Genomic DNA, 18,155 nt, shown 5'->3' with positions numbered 1-18,155 from the left:
CAGTTATGTAATACCTTCGTGCCTCAGTTTTCTCATATATAATTTAGGAGAGTAATTATATCTGCCAAATAGAGATGCGGTTCATATTATATTAGTTAATATGTGCAAAATATTATATGTTAATGTGCAAAATATTAGAACAGTAAGTGGTATATAAAAAACAAGATATAAGGATAACTATGTACAGAAATTTATGGTTTTTCACTTCTTCTTATAAGGCAGTAAAAGTCTAGTTCTAGATCCAAATTCCCTTGTGTGAATACTTCTCTGACCATAGTTTCTTTGTCTATAAAAGAAGGATATCACAGTATCCACCTATTAGGATTTTGTAAATTAACTTAGCCAACACATGGAAAGTGCTTATAACACCATCATACACATAGTAAGATTTTAAATGTTAGCTATTGTTTTAGGGGTTTGAGTGGATGACTCTGAACAGAATTGATAATTGCCCTGAAATTCATTTGATTAAATGTTGAAATTTAAATGTTGAAAGATAAATAATAAATATTGTTACTGGTTCAATTTTAATTAATTGCAGATATATTCTATTTTTTTAGATATTTTTAAGAAACAGAAAATATATACAGTGTATAGAGAATTCTGGCTCAAAACTGCTCTCCTCTACCAATTTAAAGGACTCCATTCTCTTATCTTGTAAGAATAGATTCATGACCAGCTTCTCGCTTGACATATAATGAGTCAAGTCCAATGCCAGCCTTCTCTGAGGGCCAAAGGAATAAAGCTCCAGATGGAATTATTTTCCAATGGGAAGATATGATAAAAGCCCATGTTATAAACGAAGTTTACACTTAAATTTAGCAAACTGTGCAATCTTATGTTTTAATTTATAATGTGTCGACCATAAAACCTAGTTTTGTTGAATGGCCAGAGAGAGACTGTAATAGAATAGAGTGAGGCATACATTTTGGAAGGAAGGAAGGGAGCAGAGAAGGAAAGGAGGAAGCAAGAAAGGGAGGAAGGGGTGAGGACGCAGGGATGGAAGACAGTCCATAGCCTCTAAAACCTTGAAGCTTTATGGTAACTGGTCACACCAGAGTTCCAACAAGGACAGATTGTTCCCGGTGGAAAAGATACATTGTTTTGGCAAATTAAAAAAAGAAAAGGCAGGGGGCACCTGGGTGGCTCAGTTGGTTAAGCTGCAACCCTTAATTTTGGATCAGGTCATGATCCTTCAGTTTGTGAGTTCAAGCCCCACGTCGGGCTTGCACTGACAGTGCAGAGCCTGCTTGGGATTCTCTTTCTCTGTCCCTCCCCCTTTCTCTTTATTTCTCTGTCTCAAAATAAATAAATAAACTTTTTTTTTAAGTTTTTTTTTTTTTTTTAAAGAGAAAAGCCTGGGTTAATCTGGAAAGTTTCCATGTGGGACTGAAGTAGAGGCTCAGCTGACCCCTACATGTTGGCTGTCAGGACTCCTGAGAAACGACTGGTAGTAACTTTGCCCAGCTCGCTATTTGGCAACAGTCTGGTTCTCGGAGTAGTGGATCCGAAGCAACTCCCCAAAGAATTTCAGAGAGGAATTTCCCCTCTACCTTCTTTCTATCCCAGAAATGTGGACCACTTGAGTGAATACTTGCCTCAAGGCCAATTTCACATCCTTGTTTCTCAAGGTGTAAATCAAAGGGTTAAGAGAAGGAGTGACAATGTTATTTAACACCTGAATAACAGAATCTAGCCAGGGGCTGGAAGCGGGCCTGAGATAGATGAGCATCACTGGACCGTAAAACAAGAAGATTGATATCAGGTGGGCACTGCAGGTTGAAAAAGCTCGGCGCCTGCCTGCAGAGGTGCCGATTTTCAGTATGGAAATGACGATGTGGCCGTAGGAAGTAAGGATAAGGAAAAAGCATGTCAGAGTCACAACATCCACGTTAGTAAAACTCACTGTCTGGGCTAGAGAGGTGTCTGCACAGGCCAGCGGCAGCAGCCCTGGGATATCACAGAAGAAATTATCCACCTCATTGGGGCCACAGAAGGGTAACTTAAAGACCAGAAACGTGAGGATACTTCCATGTAGACAGCCGCCCAGCCAAGTGCCCAACATCAAGCCGGTACGCACCCTGTGGCTCATGATGACTGTGTATCGCAAAGGGTGACAAATAGCCACGAAGCGGTCATAGGCCATCACCGTGTACAGGAAGCACTCAGTGCCACCCAGGAAGTGGTAGAAGAAGAGCTGGCAGGCACAGCCCTGGTAAGAGATGGTCCGGCTTGGCCCCATTAGGTAGAGCATCATTTTGGGGGAACTCACTGAAGGGAAAAATATGTCAAACACAGACAGGTTTCCCAGGAAGAAATACATGGGGGTGTGCAGGTTAGAGGAAACCAGAATGGTGAGGAAGATGAGCAGGTTCCCCAGCAAGGTGAAGAGGTAGAAGGCCAGAAAGAGGACAAACAGCATATTCTCCAGCCCTTCAGTATTTGGAATTCCCAACAGGGTGAACTCCGTCACAGAAGTGTAGTTCTGCATGTTTGTGCCTCGGGGGGTCCTGGAAAAGTACAGTGATAATCGTGATGTGAGACCACAAATAACTGTGAAAATCTCTTCCTAATAGAATTCTTTCTGAGGCGGTGGCTACAAGCAAAGGGAGGTCAAAAAGGGAAAGGAGACCCACGCTAAATCTGGCCTTGGAGCTAAGTCATATGTCACATTTGGCCTCAGTTTTTTCATATATTAGATTAAGTAGTAAAATAATTTATCTTTATAGTTGGCAACCTCTCGCAGGAATCAACTCTTTCTAAATTTATTTATTTATACTGAGAGAGAGAGAGAGAGAGAGAGAGAGAGAGAGAATGAGAATCCCAAGCAGGCTCTTCACTGTAAGCCTGGAGTCTGACATGGGGCTCAAACCCATGAACCATGAGATCATGACCTGAGCCAAAATCAAGAGTCAGACACTCAATGGAGTGAGCCACCCAGGAATCAGCTCTTACTACCATTTTTATATAGTTTCCCCCAATATGATTTGTTGTCACAAACTGGCATGTTTCAGAATCCTCTTCTCCATGGAAAATTTGTCATCAGATGACAATCTTATTTTAATATCCGGATGTCATAATTAGTTGGTGGTAAATAGGCCAAACAGTGCATAATTGTGGTAAATAGGCCAAATATATGCACATAAAAATGTGAATCTAGATAGAAATGATACACACTTGCCTACTATTACTTTCCACAACACTCTTTCCATTCTCCACTGTTTATATTCAAGGAAAAAGTATACAATTCATATTTATTACTTACCCACACACATACAAAAATTGGACTGAATCTAGAAGAAGGCATTAGGGAACAGAAGATAATATAAATAACTACTTCATCTCACTAGAAATGTATCTTTCTACAGCTAGACTTTATTTCTATACTACAGATCTCACAAATCTAAATTTCAATGACATTAATATCATTTAGCTTTCTTAATTAATGTCAGTAGATAAACCTTTAAAAAAAAAAACCTCAGCTGTATTTTCAAAACAAAGGTACCACCCATGAAAGAAAACGAGGATAAGCTGAACTTTCATTATCATTTTTTAAAAGTCTGTTCTGCAAAAGGGCACTGTCAAGATAATGAGAAAAGTAGCCACAGACTGGGAGAAAATATTTTACAAAAGACACATCTGATAAAGGGTCAACATCCGAATTGTATAAAGGACCGTTAAAAATCAAAAATAAGAAAACCAACAACCCAATTATTAACTGGGCCAAAGACCTTAATAGATGCCTCATCAAAGAAGAGGTACAGATGTCAAATAAGCATATGAAAAGGTGTTTTGCATCATATGCCATCAGGGGAATGCAGATTAAAACAACAATGAGATATTACTACAAAACTATTAGAATTGGCCAGAATCCAAAATAGTGGCAACACCCAATACTGGTAAGAATGTGAAGCAACAGGAACTTTCCCTCATTTCTGGTAGACATGTAAATTGGTACAGCCACTTTAGAAGACGGTTTGGCAGTTTTTTACAAAACGAAATGTACTCAGGGCTCCTGGGTAGCTCAGTCAGTTGAGCGTCCAACTTCGGCTCAGGTCATGATCTCATGGCTCGTGGGTTCGAGTCCCATGTTGGGCTCTGTGCTGACCGCTCGGAGCCTGGAGGCTGCTTTGGATTCTGTGTCTCCTTCTCTCTCTCTGTTCCTCCCCCACTTGCATTCTGTCTCTCTTTCTCTCTCAAATATTAATAAAAGATCTTCAAAAATTAAAAAAAAAACAACCCTAAATTTACTCTTACCATATGATCCAGCAGTCATTCTCATTGGTATTTATTCAAAAGAGTTGAAAATGTATGTCTACACAAAACCCTGCACATGGTTGTTTCTAGAAGCTTTAGTCATAATTGCCAAAACTTGGAAACAGCTAAGATGTCCTTCAGTAGGTGAATGAGTAAATAAATAATGCTATATCCAGAATTGGAATATTATTCAGCACTAAAAAGAAATGAGCTATCAAGCCATGTAAAGATATGGAGGAATCTGGGGCGCCTGGTTGGCTCAGTGAGTTAAGCACCCCACTCTTGATTTAGGCTCAGGGCATGGTCTCACAGTTCATGAGACGGATCCCCGCATCGGGCTCCATGTTGACAGTAGAGAGCCTGCTGGAGATCCTCTCTCCTTCTCTCTCTTCCCTTCCCCTGCTCATTTGCATGCAAGCTCTCTCTCTCTCTCTCCCTCTCTCAAAATAAATAAAATAAGCTTCAAAAGAAGATATGGAGGAATCTTAAATGCATACTTCTGAGTGGAAGAATCCAATCTGAAGAGGCTACATACTGTATAATTCCAATTATGTGACATTCTGGAGATAGTAAAAAAAAGTCAGTGGTCACCAGGGTTTGAGGACAGGGAAGGGATGAACAGGTAGAGCACAGATTTTTAGGGCAGTGAAAATACTCTGTGTGATACTATAATGGTGGATAGATGTCATTATATGTCCATGGATATATATGTCCAAAACCCATGGAATGTACAGAACTGAGTGTGGACCCCAGCGTAAACTAGGGGCTTTGAGTAATCAAGATGTGTCACTATAAAGGTTTATCACTTCACAAATGTACCACCTGGTGGGGAATGTTTGATAATCGAGCAGGCTGTACATGTGCAGGGGACTGTGGTAGATGGAAAAATCTCTGTATTTTCTATGCAGCTGTGCTATGAACCTAAATTTCCTCTAAAAAAATAAAGTCTTTCTAGGGGCGCCTAGGTGGCTCAGTCGGTTGAGCATCCGACTTGAGCTCGGGTCATGATCTCATAGCTCGTGAGTTCGAGCCCCATGTCGGGCTCTGCGCTGACAGCTCGGAGCCTGGAGCCTGCTTCAGATTCTGTGTCTCCCTCTCTGTCTGCCCCTAATCCACTCGCATTCTGTCTCTGTCTCTCTCAAAAAAAAAAAAAAAAAAAAATAAAAAAAAAAATTTTAAATAGTGTCTTTCTTTAAAAAAGAAAAGAGAGAGACACCCAGATCAGGAAAATGCTATTTTCATTAGACCCACAACAGAGTATTATGTAAATATACTGGCAAAATTAAAAGATCTCTCTATAGGCTGGAAGTGCATAAATTCTCCCTTTAATCTGAACCTTTCTGTTTCTAGATCAGCAACCAAATTCACAAAGATATCTGGTCCAAGCTTTGCCCTAGGCAAAAGTGTAAATTTCACAAATTACCTTATATCCACTTTCAAAATGCTTCTCAGTCCTCCCCTGCAATCCGCACTCAATGCCTCCTCTCCATCCAAACCTATTCTCAAGAAAGAATGTGACATCAGTCCAAAAAAAAATTTCTAAGGATAGATGTTGCATAATCATAAAGTCATTTGGAAAAGTACTGAATTCCCATCACAGAAGATTTTTAAGCAGAATCTATAGGCTCATCTCTTAGGGAAATGAACAGAGGAATTATTCTCATGCTGCAAAGAAGGCAGACAACATGTTTTCTTCCAACTTGAAATTCTACAATTTTATATTATTAACTTTTGATAAATTTTGTGTTGCACTATCACCACATTTGCATTTTAAGCCTTCGTCTTAAATGAAGGAATGAAAATATGCCCGTTGAAGGAAGTTCTCTTATCGATAAAAGAGTGGGCTGATATTGATAAGCTGTTGCAAGTGGAGATAATTTCTGATTTTTATACTCTCTGTAAAGCAGAATTCACCAAGATTCTATCCCCTTCAATATCCCACCGTCCCTCCACACACCATTCTCTGCCTTCTCCCCTTCATTTCTTTCAGTGCAGACTTACTAATGGGTCATTGAACTCAGCCACATATAAGAATTTTCTTAAGTTCCGTGATTCTCCTTCTTCAGTTGAGCAGGGGAAATGACCGGGACAAATACAGAGTAGAAATAAGACACAGAGAATGGAAAGAGTCATAAAAGAAGAACATATGTTAAATAGAAGCAGGTAGAGTTTTAGACACATGCCAGCTGATGGAAAACCCATCTAACATGATAGAGACGTTTTTCCGGCCTCTAGGCAAGAAGAATGTGTTCCTAAAGCTAAAATTCTATTTTAGCATAAGATGCCTTGAACCCAAGACACATAGATTCCACGCTCAGCCCTGCTATGCAGTCTGGTCCTGAAATCCTGGATTTATATTTGCAAATGGGAGAGTTCCTTTTGAGACAGTATCTCCAGTGGCCCACTACTCAGACGTACTGAGCATGAATGAGCAAAGGGAATAATTAAGGCCTTCCTCTCTTCCTCATGCCTCTTCCCCATCACAAATCTCATTATTTCATAATAACATATATTCATTGTAAAAGTAGCATTGCAACCTTATACGCCACTTGGTCAATATTCAGAAAAGCAAGACAATACACCGTACTTCCTCTACCTTAACATTAGCAATGTTAACAGTTTAGTGTTTTCTTTCCAATCACTGAACCACGCGGTTATGGTATAGTTTTCTTAAGTTTATTCATTGATTATTTCTGAGAGAGAGAGAGTGAGTGTGTACACAAGCGGGGGAAGGTCAGAGAGTGAGAAAGAGACACAGAATCCAAAGCAGGCTCCAGGCTCTGAGCTGCCAGCACAGAGCCCGACACAGGACTCAAGCCTGTGAACCCCGAGATCATGACCTGAGCTGAAGTTGGACGCTTAACTGCCTGAGCCACCCAGGCACCCTGGTTATGGTATATTTTTATCTGCTTCCAATCATACCACATATGCAGTGTTGCAAGTCTACCTTTTAATTTCTATTTTTATTTTTTATTTATTTATTTTTTTTTCAACATTTATTTATTTTTGGGACAGAGAGAGACAGAGCATGAACGGGGGAGGGTCAGAGAGAGAGGGAGACACAGAATCGGAAACAGGCTCCAGGCTCTGAGCCATCAGCCCAGAGCCTGATGCGGGGCTCGAACTCACAGACCACGAGATCGTGACCTGGCTGAAATCGGACGCTTAACCGACTGCGCCACCCAGGCGCCCCTAATTTCTATTTTTAAATTAACAGTTTTCCTTGTACTTCCCAAAACAAGTAAAGCAGGTAGGCAGGTAGATAGGTATACATACAAGGTACACTGTGATGAAACTCTGAGTTCATACAGTTATCTATACTTGAGATCTTATTAAAACTAAGCTTACCTAGGGCACCTGGGTGTCTCAGTCAGTTCAATGTCTGAGTCTTGACTTCAGCTCAGGTCATAATCTCAGGGTTCGTGAGCTCATGTCGGGTTCTGGGCTGACAACAGGAAGCCTGCTTGGGATTCTCTCTCTCTCTCTCTCGTCTCTCTCTCTGCCCCTCCCCCGCTCATGCTCTGTCTCTCAAAATGAATAAATAAACTTTTTACCAAAATAAGCTTACCTAAATAGAAATGCTATAAAAATTATGAATATTACGGTTTTTTAAGATTATTGTCAAATTATGTACTTTGTTGGCAGTAGTGTTTAGGAGAGCCAGGTTTACCAGCATTACATAATAACGTTTTCAAAAGTTGTAAAGATTATTTCGTAAGCAACTGACAACCAACTATTTTTTAATATTCATTTCCAGTAACTCTTAAGGCTTAACATGTTTACAAGCTATTTATGATTTTTCCGTAAAGCAACTGAAACAATGTGTTGATGTAAGTTTAGACAAATAGACAAATGGAATAAAAGAGAGAACACAAAAACATACTTCCTGGATATATGGATAACTGACGTTAAGTCAAAGGTGATAGAGAAGATCATGCAGAGATTTTTTTTCAATAAATTATGCAACTCGATCAATAAGGAAAAGATAAATTTAATCTCTTACCACATACCGTGTACAAAATCAATTCCAGGGTTTCGTAAATTCAAATTTGTAAGGCCAACAGTGCAACTTGTCAAGTTAAATTGGGGAAAGTATTTCTGACCCAGATATAGAAACCAGTAACAACAAAGTAAACATTGATAATTTTTGTTGCTTTCAAATTGAAAATAACATTAAAAGACTAACAAAGAAAACCAAAAAGAAAAAGTGAAAGTCAGAGATGTTATTTACAGCACATATTACTAATAAGGACTCAGATTCAAAAATATGTAAAGAACTCCTAGAATACATATTTTATTATTTTATTTTACTTTATTTTACTTTATTTCACTTTATTTTTAATAAGTATATTGTAAAAGTAAGCAATCCAATATTAAAGCAGGCAAATGACTTGACCAGTTTTCACCAAAGAAGAAATGCAAATAGCCAATAAACAACAGCAAAAAATCTGCTCCATCCCTTGAAGAAATAAGGAAATGAAATTTTAAATTGCAATGAAATTTGCTTAAAGTAAATGTCAAAATCATCAATTACTGGAACTTTCACATTGCACGAAGGGAGTATAAATTTATAGAACCAAAAAAATTTATAGAACCACTTTAGAAAATAGTTTATCATTTTCATGTAAAGTGAGAGATTTTCCTCATAAGACAGAGAGTTCTCTATAGAAATCCATACACATGTGGATCAAAATAATGTATGAGTATTCAAGGCAGAATTTTTTCAATAGCTAAAATGCGAACACACAAATGCCTACCAAAAGTATGCTTTACAATGGAATAATACACATCAATATAAGGAATGAATTTACAGTGATGTATATCTATATGTACATGTCACTGGAACACAATTTTAAATAATAGAAAATGGACATTAAGTAGTAGTGCATGGTTCCACAAATATAAATTTTAAAAAGCAAAGTTATTGTCTAGTTAACTTCAAAACTAATAAGAAATCAGAATTACTATAGATGTCATAATAGTTGAGTGGGAGAGGGCTGGCTTCAAGGAAAGGTCTGTGAAGGCTTCAAGATTGCTGGCAACATTTAACTTCTTAACTTGGACGGTGGTAACGTACATGTTTGCTTGACAATAAACTTTAACTGTACATTTATGCTTATGCACTTTTATCTATATAAGTTATATTTCACAGCACAAGCAAATGAGTAAATTAGAAATTAAATACAATTTTAAAATTTTATGCGATTTTAAGTAAATTAAAAATAAAAACAGTTTAATTAGAGGTTTTTCATTCTGGCCTGTGATATGATAACAGGAAGAGGGTTTATTCTCCCACCATAAATATAGAACTTGACAAAAAAATATATAAATGGATATTTTCATCTATTGGACAACAGGCAGCACAAGACTGTAATCTCTGACAGAGGAAAAATAAATGTGAGCACTTATGCTGGGAGGCACGTTCTGGACCATGATATGAAAAGAGATACTCTTGCTGAATACCAATTTGTCTTTCAGAAAATTGAAGAACTAAGATTTCCTATACATTCTAGGATTCCAGCATTAACTTTGATATAAAAACTAGTCAAAGACATTGCAAGAATAGAGCTACTGATTAATATCCTTTAGAAACACAGATGCAAAACTTCTTAATAAAATTTTACCAAATGAGGTCCTTTATGTATGAAAAATAACTATGCCTCATGATCAGGTGGGGTTCATTCCAGGAATGTAGGTTTGGTTTAACATTAAAATTCAAGCAATATATTTCACCATATTAACAAACTGAAAAAGGAAAACTATAGTATCATCACAATAGATGCAGAAAATGCATTTGACAAATCCCCAAATGCATCCCAGATAAAAACTGCAGCAAATTAGGAATGGAAGGGTCAACTTATTAAAGAGAAAAACAAAAACAAAAAATTACAAAAAACCTTACACCTACCATCATACTTAATTTTTAAAAAGCAACATCTTCTGCCTAAGATCAGGACCAATACAAGGAAGTCCACACTCACCATTTCTCTTCAACATTATATTAGTTTCTAGAGGACAATTAGGTAAGAAAAAGAAATGAAAGTCATCCAGATTATAAAGAAGAAGTAAACTATCTATATGTGTAGACAACGTGATCATGTATCTATATAAAAAATCTGATGGAATATCTAAAAGAGCTGTAAGAGCAAATGAATGAGTTTAGCCAAGTTGTAGGATATAACTATTATAAAAAATCAATTCTATTTCTATTTATTCACAATGAATAATTACCATTTAAATTAACATCAAGAAGGGGCGCCTGGGTGACTTTCGACTTCGATTCAGGTCAAGATCTCACGGTTCATGAACTCGAGCCCCGCATCAGGCTCTGTGCTGACAGCTCAGAGCCTGGAGCCTGCTTTGGATTCTGTGTCTCCCTCTCCCTCTGCCTCTCTCTCACTCGTGCTCTGTCTCTCTCTGTCTCTCAAAAATGAATAAACATTTTTTAAAAATGTTAAATAGTGTCAAAATAAAAAATAGTGACAAATCTGACAAAAGATGTGCTAGAACCTGAACATGGAAATTATACAACGTTATTGAGAAAAAAGAGATACCCAGTATTCGTGGTCAGATATTGTTAAGATGCCAATTCCCCCAAATTGATGTATAGATTCAATGCAATTCTAATGACACTGCCAGTGGGCCTTTTTGGTATGATTCTAAAATTTACACAGGCATGCAAAAGACCTTGAATAGCAAAAACAATTTTTTAGGAACAATGACATTGGAGAAGTGGTCCACTGGTAGCACAGGCCCAATGATGAACAAGTTCAGGCCCAATGATGAACTTGTGTTTGTCACAAGTGCATGGGGCTCCGCCCTTCTCTAGTCTTTGTTAAAATATTACCAGAAGTCCCAAGAATGTGGGACCAAGAATGGGTGGCCTTAGCTTGCCTTTACCCGTGTGCAAACAACCACCAGCGCAGAATTCTCGATGGTTTCAAGTTCTGGCTCATTCATCACCTAGAACGCCACTGGGTTTTAGTGAAATAAAAGGCTAAAAAGCTAACTCACTCCTTTCTTGTTCCTGAAGAGGATGAAAGTTAGCAAATGTCATTATCTCCTGAAGGAAAAAGGGACAGAGGAAGTTGTGCAGTATTCTTAACACACTTCACTAAGTAATCCCTGAACACTAGCTGGGCAACAATAGGGGTTTGGGCCAAAGTGCTAATATAGGAGAGAAAATTAATGGGTGTCTACTTTTGGAAAGGAAAAGAAAATTCCTATGTTATGAAGATGACATGAGTGTATGTCTATATAATCAAAGAGAACAAAATGGAAGTTAATAGCTTTCATAAGAGTATATAAAAGAAATTGGGTAGGAGTTTAAATTACCAAAATTGTTATCATGTATTTTATAGCAGCATTTTGAAATATATGAACTGGAGTTAAGTTGCAAATAATTCTTGAAGTAGCCATTCAAGACAGCATTATGATTTCACCTTGATTATACATATACACCTCATTCTAAATGGATAGCCCACGTGAGAAAATTGTGTAATATGATAGGCTAATTGATAGAAATATTAATGTGGGAAGCTTCAATTCCTCAAAATTCATCCTATAGAGTCATACAGGTGAACATTTCTCTCAGAGAAAGGCTAGTAAGGCTACAATTTTCTTTCCCCCAAACCAACAGTGCTGTGGGCTTCTGCTGTGTTAGATCAGGTTTTCTTGGTTTCACAAAGCCCTTTTCCTGATAACTAAGACATACATGAATTCTAGAAGAAAAGTGTATTTTCCCTCTCTTGAGTTATATTAATTCAAGATTTAAAAAAACCCACTTTCACAGAAAATGTGAATATATTCTAAGAAGGTACAAAGGCAGGAGTCCCTGAAAAGAGAGAAAATCTCTGAATCAGACAAGGTGAGGTAGCATCATCCATTCTGGACTAGAAACCTGCACAGCCTGCCAAGCCATGGAGGGAGAAAGTTTAATTAGTAAGATGTTTATCTAGTGTGAGTAGTACTCAGATCATCCCTGGAGCAAACTCCAGAGCTCCTGTTCATACTGGTCATAATGACTAGAAAGTAAAAAATTCATCAAGGAGACTACGAGCCTCACCAGAGAATTGTCCCTTTGGGGACTAAAGCCCATATTTTCTACCTTTGAATTTAAGGAAGAAATCAGAGAAAAGAACAAAACAAAACATTCCCAGGGCAAAGAATTCTCACACCCAGAGTGTCATTGTTATTTATTTTGAAAATAAATTTTGAGCAAAATAAAATGCTTTCTGGAATGGTGGCCCGTCATATATAAAACCAACTTCAAGGAATTTGGAAAAGAATTCTGAGTGTTTATCATAATGGGGAAGCATTATCTTCATCCATGAGGACTCAAGGGTGAAGGCAGTATCTCCTGAGATATCAAATCAATTTTAAGCTCTGTTGTTTAAAATGTTTGTTTCTCTGGGTTGTTTTTTGTGGTTTCACATATGCAAGAAGAAGAAACATCCTACTCATTAAAGACTGAGAGTTTCTTTTAATGTTGAATTTTGCCTCATGATCCAAACCTTAGCTGTAAATTGGTAAGCAGCAAAAATTGACAAAACTTAGCACTTTCCATCATTGGGAATTGTGGGGTGATTATGACGTATTTATGTTTATCATTTTGTTTTTCTTCTTCTTCAGCTTTGGCTTATATTGATCAGTCATGGCTGCCAGGCCAACTTTGCACAGTTTTATAAAACACTCAAAATTTTATAAAATCACAGTCAATAAAGTGCTTTCTCTGTAAACCTTAGCATTACAACTCTGAGTTGAAACAATAGAAAATTCTGTTTTTATCATATACACCAAAATAGAAACACATTGCTGACATGACTCTATATACCAGAAGCACCTTAGAAATCAGTAAAGATTTCTACCTTTTCTACCAGAGAGGCCCAGGTGTCCAACCAGATTTCTCTTCATTTCTTCATGACTATTTGTTTTCTCTTTGAATATATAATTTGGAAGACCTTCAGATCAAGAAAGAAAGAAAGAAAGAAAGAAAGAAAGAGGAAGGAAGGGAGGGAGGAATAAAGGGGAAGGAAGGAAGGAAGGAAGGAAGGAAGGAAGGAACTTAGAGTCTGAGCCCTGGAATAATAGAAATCCTAGAAATAATAAAAATGATTTCAGACTACATATTTTCCTTTATTTTTCAAAGAGCATTGGTGTCTGTTTTATAGTGAGCATCAACGTTCAGTTCTGGAACTCAAACCTCAAACATGCCATTTGGTCCTTCTAAGTAAGCAGATCTACTTCTTCATGGGAAGCTCAAAATATATTCTGAGATGACTTGATTACAATTCAGAAGGAGGATGATTGATTGCCTAGAGGGAGATATAATAAAAATTTATAAATAGAAATAAATATAGGATAAGAGGAGGTGAGGAAAGTGATAGTACTCTGACCATTACTGACTGCATTAGTTTAGTGTCAGATTTCACATATGATGAAGAGAGTATGATCATGGTTTACTGTAGGACAGATGAACCTGGTTCACTGAGATGCTAAATCCTAGGAGTTCTTCCCTAACACATCAGCTGGCTGCTGACCAGGGAGTTTTAGGAAAGCATCTTTCTCAGCCATTATGGATGAAGCTTTCTTTATAAATGTATGGTTATAATGGAAATTCTCTGATGATCAAAGAGACTGAATCTGTATATATGGCAGTGTGTGGTTGTGTGTGTGTGTATTTTGTGGGGGGTGTGGGGTAGGGGGATGGTTAGAGAGAAAAAAAGAAAGAGAGATGCTTGGATAAAGGCTCATTCATGGGAGAGCGTGCCAAAGTTGCTGGTTTGGGTATAACTTTTCCAATTCTACAGAAAACAATACCCAATTTACCCCTCTTTTCTATTTGGTTGATTTGGGTAAAGCAATAAGGAAGTGGATAACCCCCCTCAAAGCCCCACGTAAAGCAAAAATGTCATGTAACATTTACATGACAATTTACATCTTGTGTTTCCATTCAGTGAAAACAAAGTTGCCACAATATGATCTCAGTAAATGTTGAACTTGCTTTGCTTTTGGTAGGGACAGAGCTCCATATATGAGAAGAAATGAGAAACATGAGCGTAGTGACAACGTTCATCCTCACGGGTCTTCCCCATGCACCAGCACTGGACATCCCCCTCTTCGGAATCTTCTTGGTGATTTATGTACTCACTGTGGTGGGGAACCTCCTCATCCTGCTGGTGATCACGGTGGATTCCCACCTCCACACTCCCATGTACTATTTCCTGGCCAACTTGTCCTTCATCGACATGTGGTTCTCCACCGTCACTGTGCCCAAAATGCTGATGACCTTGGTCTCCCCGGGAGGCGGGGCCATCTCCTTTCACAGCTGTGTGGCCCAGCTCTACTCCTTTCACTTCCTGGGGAGCACCGAGTGTTTCCTCTACACAGTCATGTCCTACGACCGCTACCTGGCCATCAGTCAGCCGCTCAGGTATGCCAGCCTGATGGGTGGGAGAGCGTGTGCCCTCCTGGCCACCACCACGTGGCTCAGCGGCTCTCTGCACTCTGCTGTCCAGACCACACTGACCTTCCTCTTGCCCTACTGTGGGCCCAGCCAGATCCAGCATTATTTCTGTGACGCACCTCCTATCCTCAGACTGGCCTGTGCAGACACGTCCATGAACGAGAGGGTGATCTTCGTCAATATCGGAGTAGTGGCCTTGAGCTGCTTTCTCCTGATAGTGCTGTCCTATGTGTCCATCGTCTGTTCCATCCTGAAGATCCGCACCTCCGAGGGGAGGTGCAGAGCCTTTCAGACCTGTACCTCCCACTGCATTGTGGTCCTTTGTTTCTTTGTTCCCTGTGTTTTTGTTTACCTGAGGCCAGGCTCCAAGGATGCTGTGGACGGGATTGTGGCAGTTTTCTACACTGTGCTGACTCCCCTTCTAAACCCTGTGGTGTACACCCTGAGGAACAAGGAAGTGAAGAAAGCTCTGTTCAAGGTGAGAAGTCAGTCAGTATTCACCGAATAATGAAGAAAGGCCAGATATGACTGGCTCCTTTTTTATTTATTTTTTTAATATTTATGTATTTATTTTGAAAGAGAGACAGAGAGCATGCACGCAGGAGAGGAGCAGAGAGGGAGAGAGAGAATCCGAAGCAAGCTTCATACTGTCAGTGCAGAGCCCGAAGTGGGGCTCAATCTCACAAACAGTGAGATCATGACCTGAGCCCAATGAAGAGTCCGTCACTTAACTGGTGCCCCCAGATGCCCTCTTTTTTATTTATTTAGAATTAAATTAAGCCACCAACATGAACATTACACTTGTAAGGACTATTTCAATTATTCGATCTTAATTTCTTAATTAAAATTTAATGCAGTTTAATATTTCTTTCTACATTATTTGCCAGAATCCCAGTATAAACAGCCATTTAATGATGATAATCTGGCAGGAAGGATGATTGCTTATTCTTCTCTTTTATGTTCTACAAAGTAGATTATCAGAAAAGTAGTTTACTTCCATCCCCTGTACAAATATTTTCCAGAATTGCTCTCCAGGATAATTCACTTACATTTTATTTTGTGCAATTTAAATCAAAGCTGACTAAAGATCCTCTTTTTCCATTTTTAAACCTTTATATTGAAAAATAATCACATATAATATTTCCAATTCATTAATATAGTACATATATGATGAAATTTTTACATTACAAAAGATCACACCAAAAATACTTAATCCTTAATAATGGCTTTATATATATTTATGAGTTAACTAAAACTGTATAACTCTTTAATTTCTTCACTTTGAGTGATTTTTTAAAGTAAATATTTGTCTACTTATGCAATCCATGCACTATTTGTACTGAATCGGTCATGGATACAACTACCTAGATTTTTGTTCTGTATTTACAGAGTTACTGTCTTTTCTCTTAAATGCAAAGCTTCTATTTTTAGCAATCTTAAAATTATTTCTGTGAGTAAACAAGGGACAGATAACAAATATGTGAAAAATAAGAAAATAATCTTAGAGACACAAGGATACTACCAAAGAATATTGAGAGTACCTCCCAATTTTAAAAGCAGACCCTAGGTGGTACTTCCCATGTAATTATATTGTCTTTAGTTCACATTTGTTTGACTTAAAGTGTAAAATGGACTTTGGACACCATCTGGGAGCTAAGACTTGAGCCATGAAGCATGAAAGCAGTCATTCAAATATACACCTCAATTGATAGCATAAATCAATTTTTCAGAAAATAAATCCTTCGTTCAAATGTCACATGAATCCTGTTAATGCCAACACTGCCTGGCATACCAAGAAGGGAAGAAGAGAAAACTGATAGGCAGCTGTTAGAACTACGGATCACTTCTGAGACTCCTCAGACTCGGGGCACCTGTCTTCCAGAGACACTTTAGCAAGACAACCCATCTGTGCTCATTTGTATATCTGGTTCTAAATAAGCTCCACATCTATGATGAGAAGAAAACCATACTATCTATAAAGGCATGACCTATATAAACCAATGCAAGAGGTTAATTACTAGTGTTCATTCCAATAAACCAGACCGATATGGCCTATTCTACAGCCCTACTAAATTTGCAAAGGAGAAAACTGACGACGAGTTAGATCAAAATTCCTTAGCCACTGGGTTCACTTGGATGCTTTCCAGTTTCTTATAATTCCTACTATTTTACTTAACTCACAATAGCACAAATGTTATAGGACATTTACTGAGCGTTATGTGTGTCTGTATTGATGAAGGCCATCATCCAGTGAGAGAGAAAAACAAGTGTAGCATCATCCAGGGAACAGTGTCCTAAATATAATGGGTGTTTAAGAAAAGACCCATTAATAGTTTTCACTTGGAAATATGATGAAAGATTTAAAATTCTATAATATGTAGTAAACACAAGCATGTTGAAAGTGATTTAAATTTTTAATGATTTAGGGGCCCCTGGGTGGCGCAGTCGGTTGAGCGTCCGACTTCAGCCAGGTCACGATCTCGCGGTCCGTGAGTTCGAGCCCCGCGTCAGGCTCTGGGCTGATGGCTCAGAGCCTGGAGCCTGTTTCCGATTCTGTGTCTCCCTCTTTCTCTGCCCCTCCCCCGTTCATGCTCTGTCTCTCTCTGTCCCAAAAATAAATAAATGTTGAAAAAAAAATTTAAAAAAAAATTTTAATGATTTATAAGATAAATATCAGCGTCATTTTTTAGCTGAAATTGTTATTGAAATAATTGTAGCATCACATAAGTTGTATGAAATAATATGAAAGGATCCGTTGTATAACTTTGCTCAGTTTCCCCCAATGGCAACAATTTGTACAACTATAGCATAGTTTCACAACCAGGATACTGCCATTGATTTAATCTACAGATCTCATTCGCATTTTCCCAGTTTCATTTGTACGTGTCTCTGTGTGTGTGAGTAGATGTGTGCTAATAGTATACAGTTATAACACCTGAGTAGTTTTGAGTGTCTATGACCACAGTAAAGATACTGAACAGTTCCAAGACTGTAAGGATGTCTCATGTGAGGAATTTTAGCTAATATAAAAATTGACCACTGAATAAAGTTACCAAATGTTAGTAGTTTAATGGTCAGAGGGTTGGATAAAACAAGTTAAAAAAAAAACTTTTTTATGTTCTTTTTTCTCTTTCCTGCTTGAATCTGCCTACTTATCCATTCAATATGTAAATATGTGTTAAGTGGCAATTGTGTGCTATGTTCCATGAGCACCAAGATTAGACAGACACAGACCTCCTTTTCAAGGAGCTTATAGTCACAATATAAGAGAATCATGGGGGGGGGGGGGGTGCGGGAATTGTCTGGGTGGGTCAGTTGGTTAAACGTCCAACTTGGTTTCGACTGAGGTAATGATCTCACAGTTTGTGAGTTCAAGCCTCCCATTGGGCCCTGTGCTGATGGTGTGGAGCCTGCTTAGGATTCTCTCTCTTTC

The 18,155-nt window shown here is 38.3% G+C and overlaps 2 protein-coding genes across 2 annotated transcripts; one reads left to right on the top strand and one right to left on the bottom strand.

Moving 5' to 3' along the window:
• Nucleotides 1–1,549: 1,549 nt before the first annotated feature.
• On the bottom strand, nucleotides 1,550–2,491 carry LOC121035326 (putative olfactory receptor 10D3). Its single transcript, XM_040482849.1, has one exon. The coding sequence runs from the start codon at nucleotides 2,489–2,491 to the stop codon at nucleotides 1,550–1,552; it is 942 nt and encodes a 313-aa protein (XP_040338783.1).
• Nucleotides 2,492–14,300: 11,809 nt separating this feature from the next.
• Nucleotides 14,301–15,230, top strand: LOC121035269 (olfactory receptor 10G9-like). The gene has a single exon (XM_040482803.1). It carries the CDS (start codon nucleotides 14,301–14,303, stop codon nucleotides 15,228–15,230), a length of 930 nt encoding a protein of 309 aa, XP_040338737.1.
• Nucleotides 15,231–18,155: the final 2,925 nt, after the last annotated feature.

Source organism: Herpailurus yagouaroundi, unplaced genomic scaffold, assembly GCF_014898765.1.
Source record: "Herpailurus yagouaroundi ecotype Mexico unplaced genomic scaffold, PumYag 161, whole genome shotgun sequence".
NCBI classification, from domain to species: domain Eukaryota; kingdom Metazoa; phylum Chordata; class Mammalia; order Carnivora; family Felidae; genus Herpailurus; species Herpailurus yagouaroundi.
This window is presented reverse-complemented; position numbering and strand designations above follow the sequence as displayed.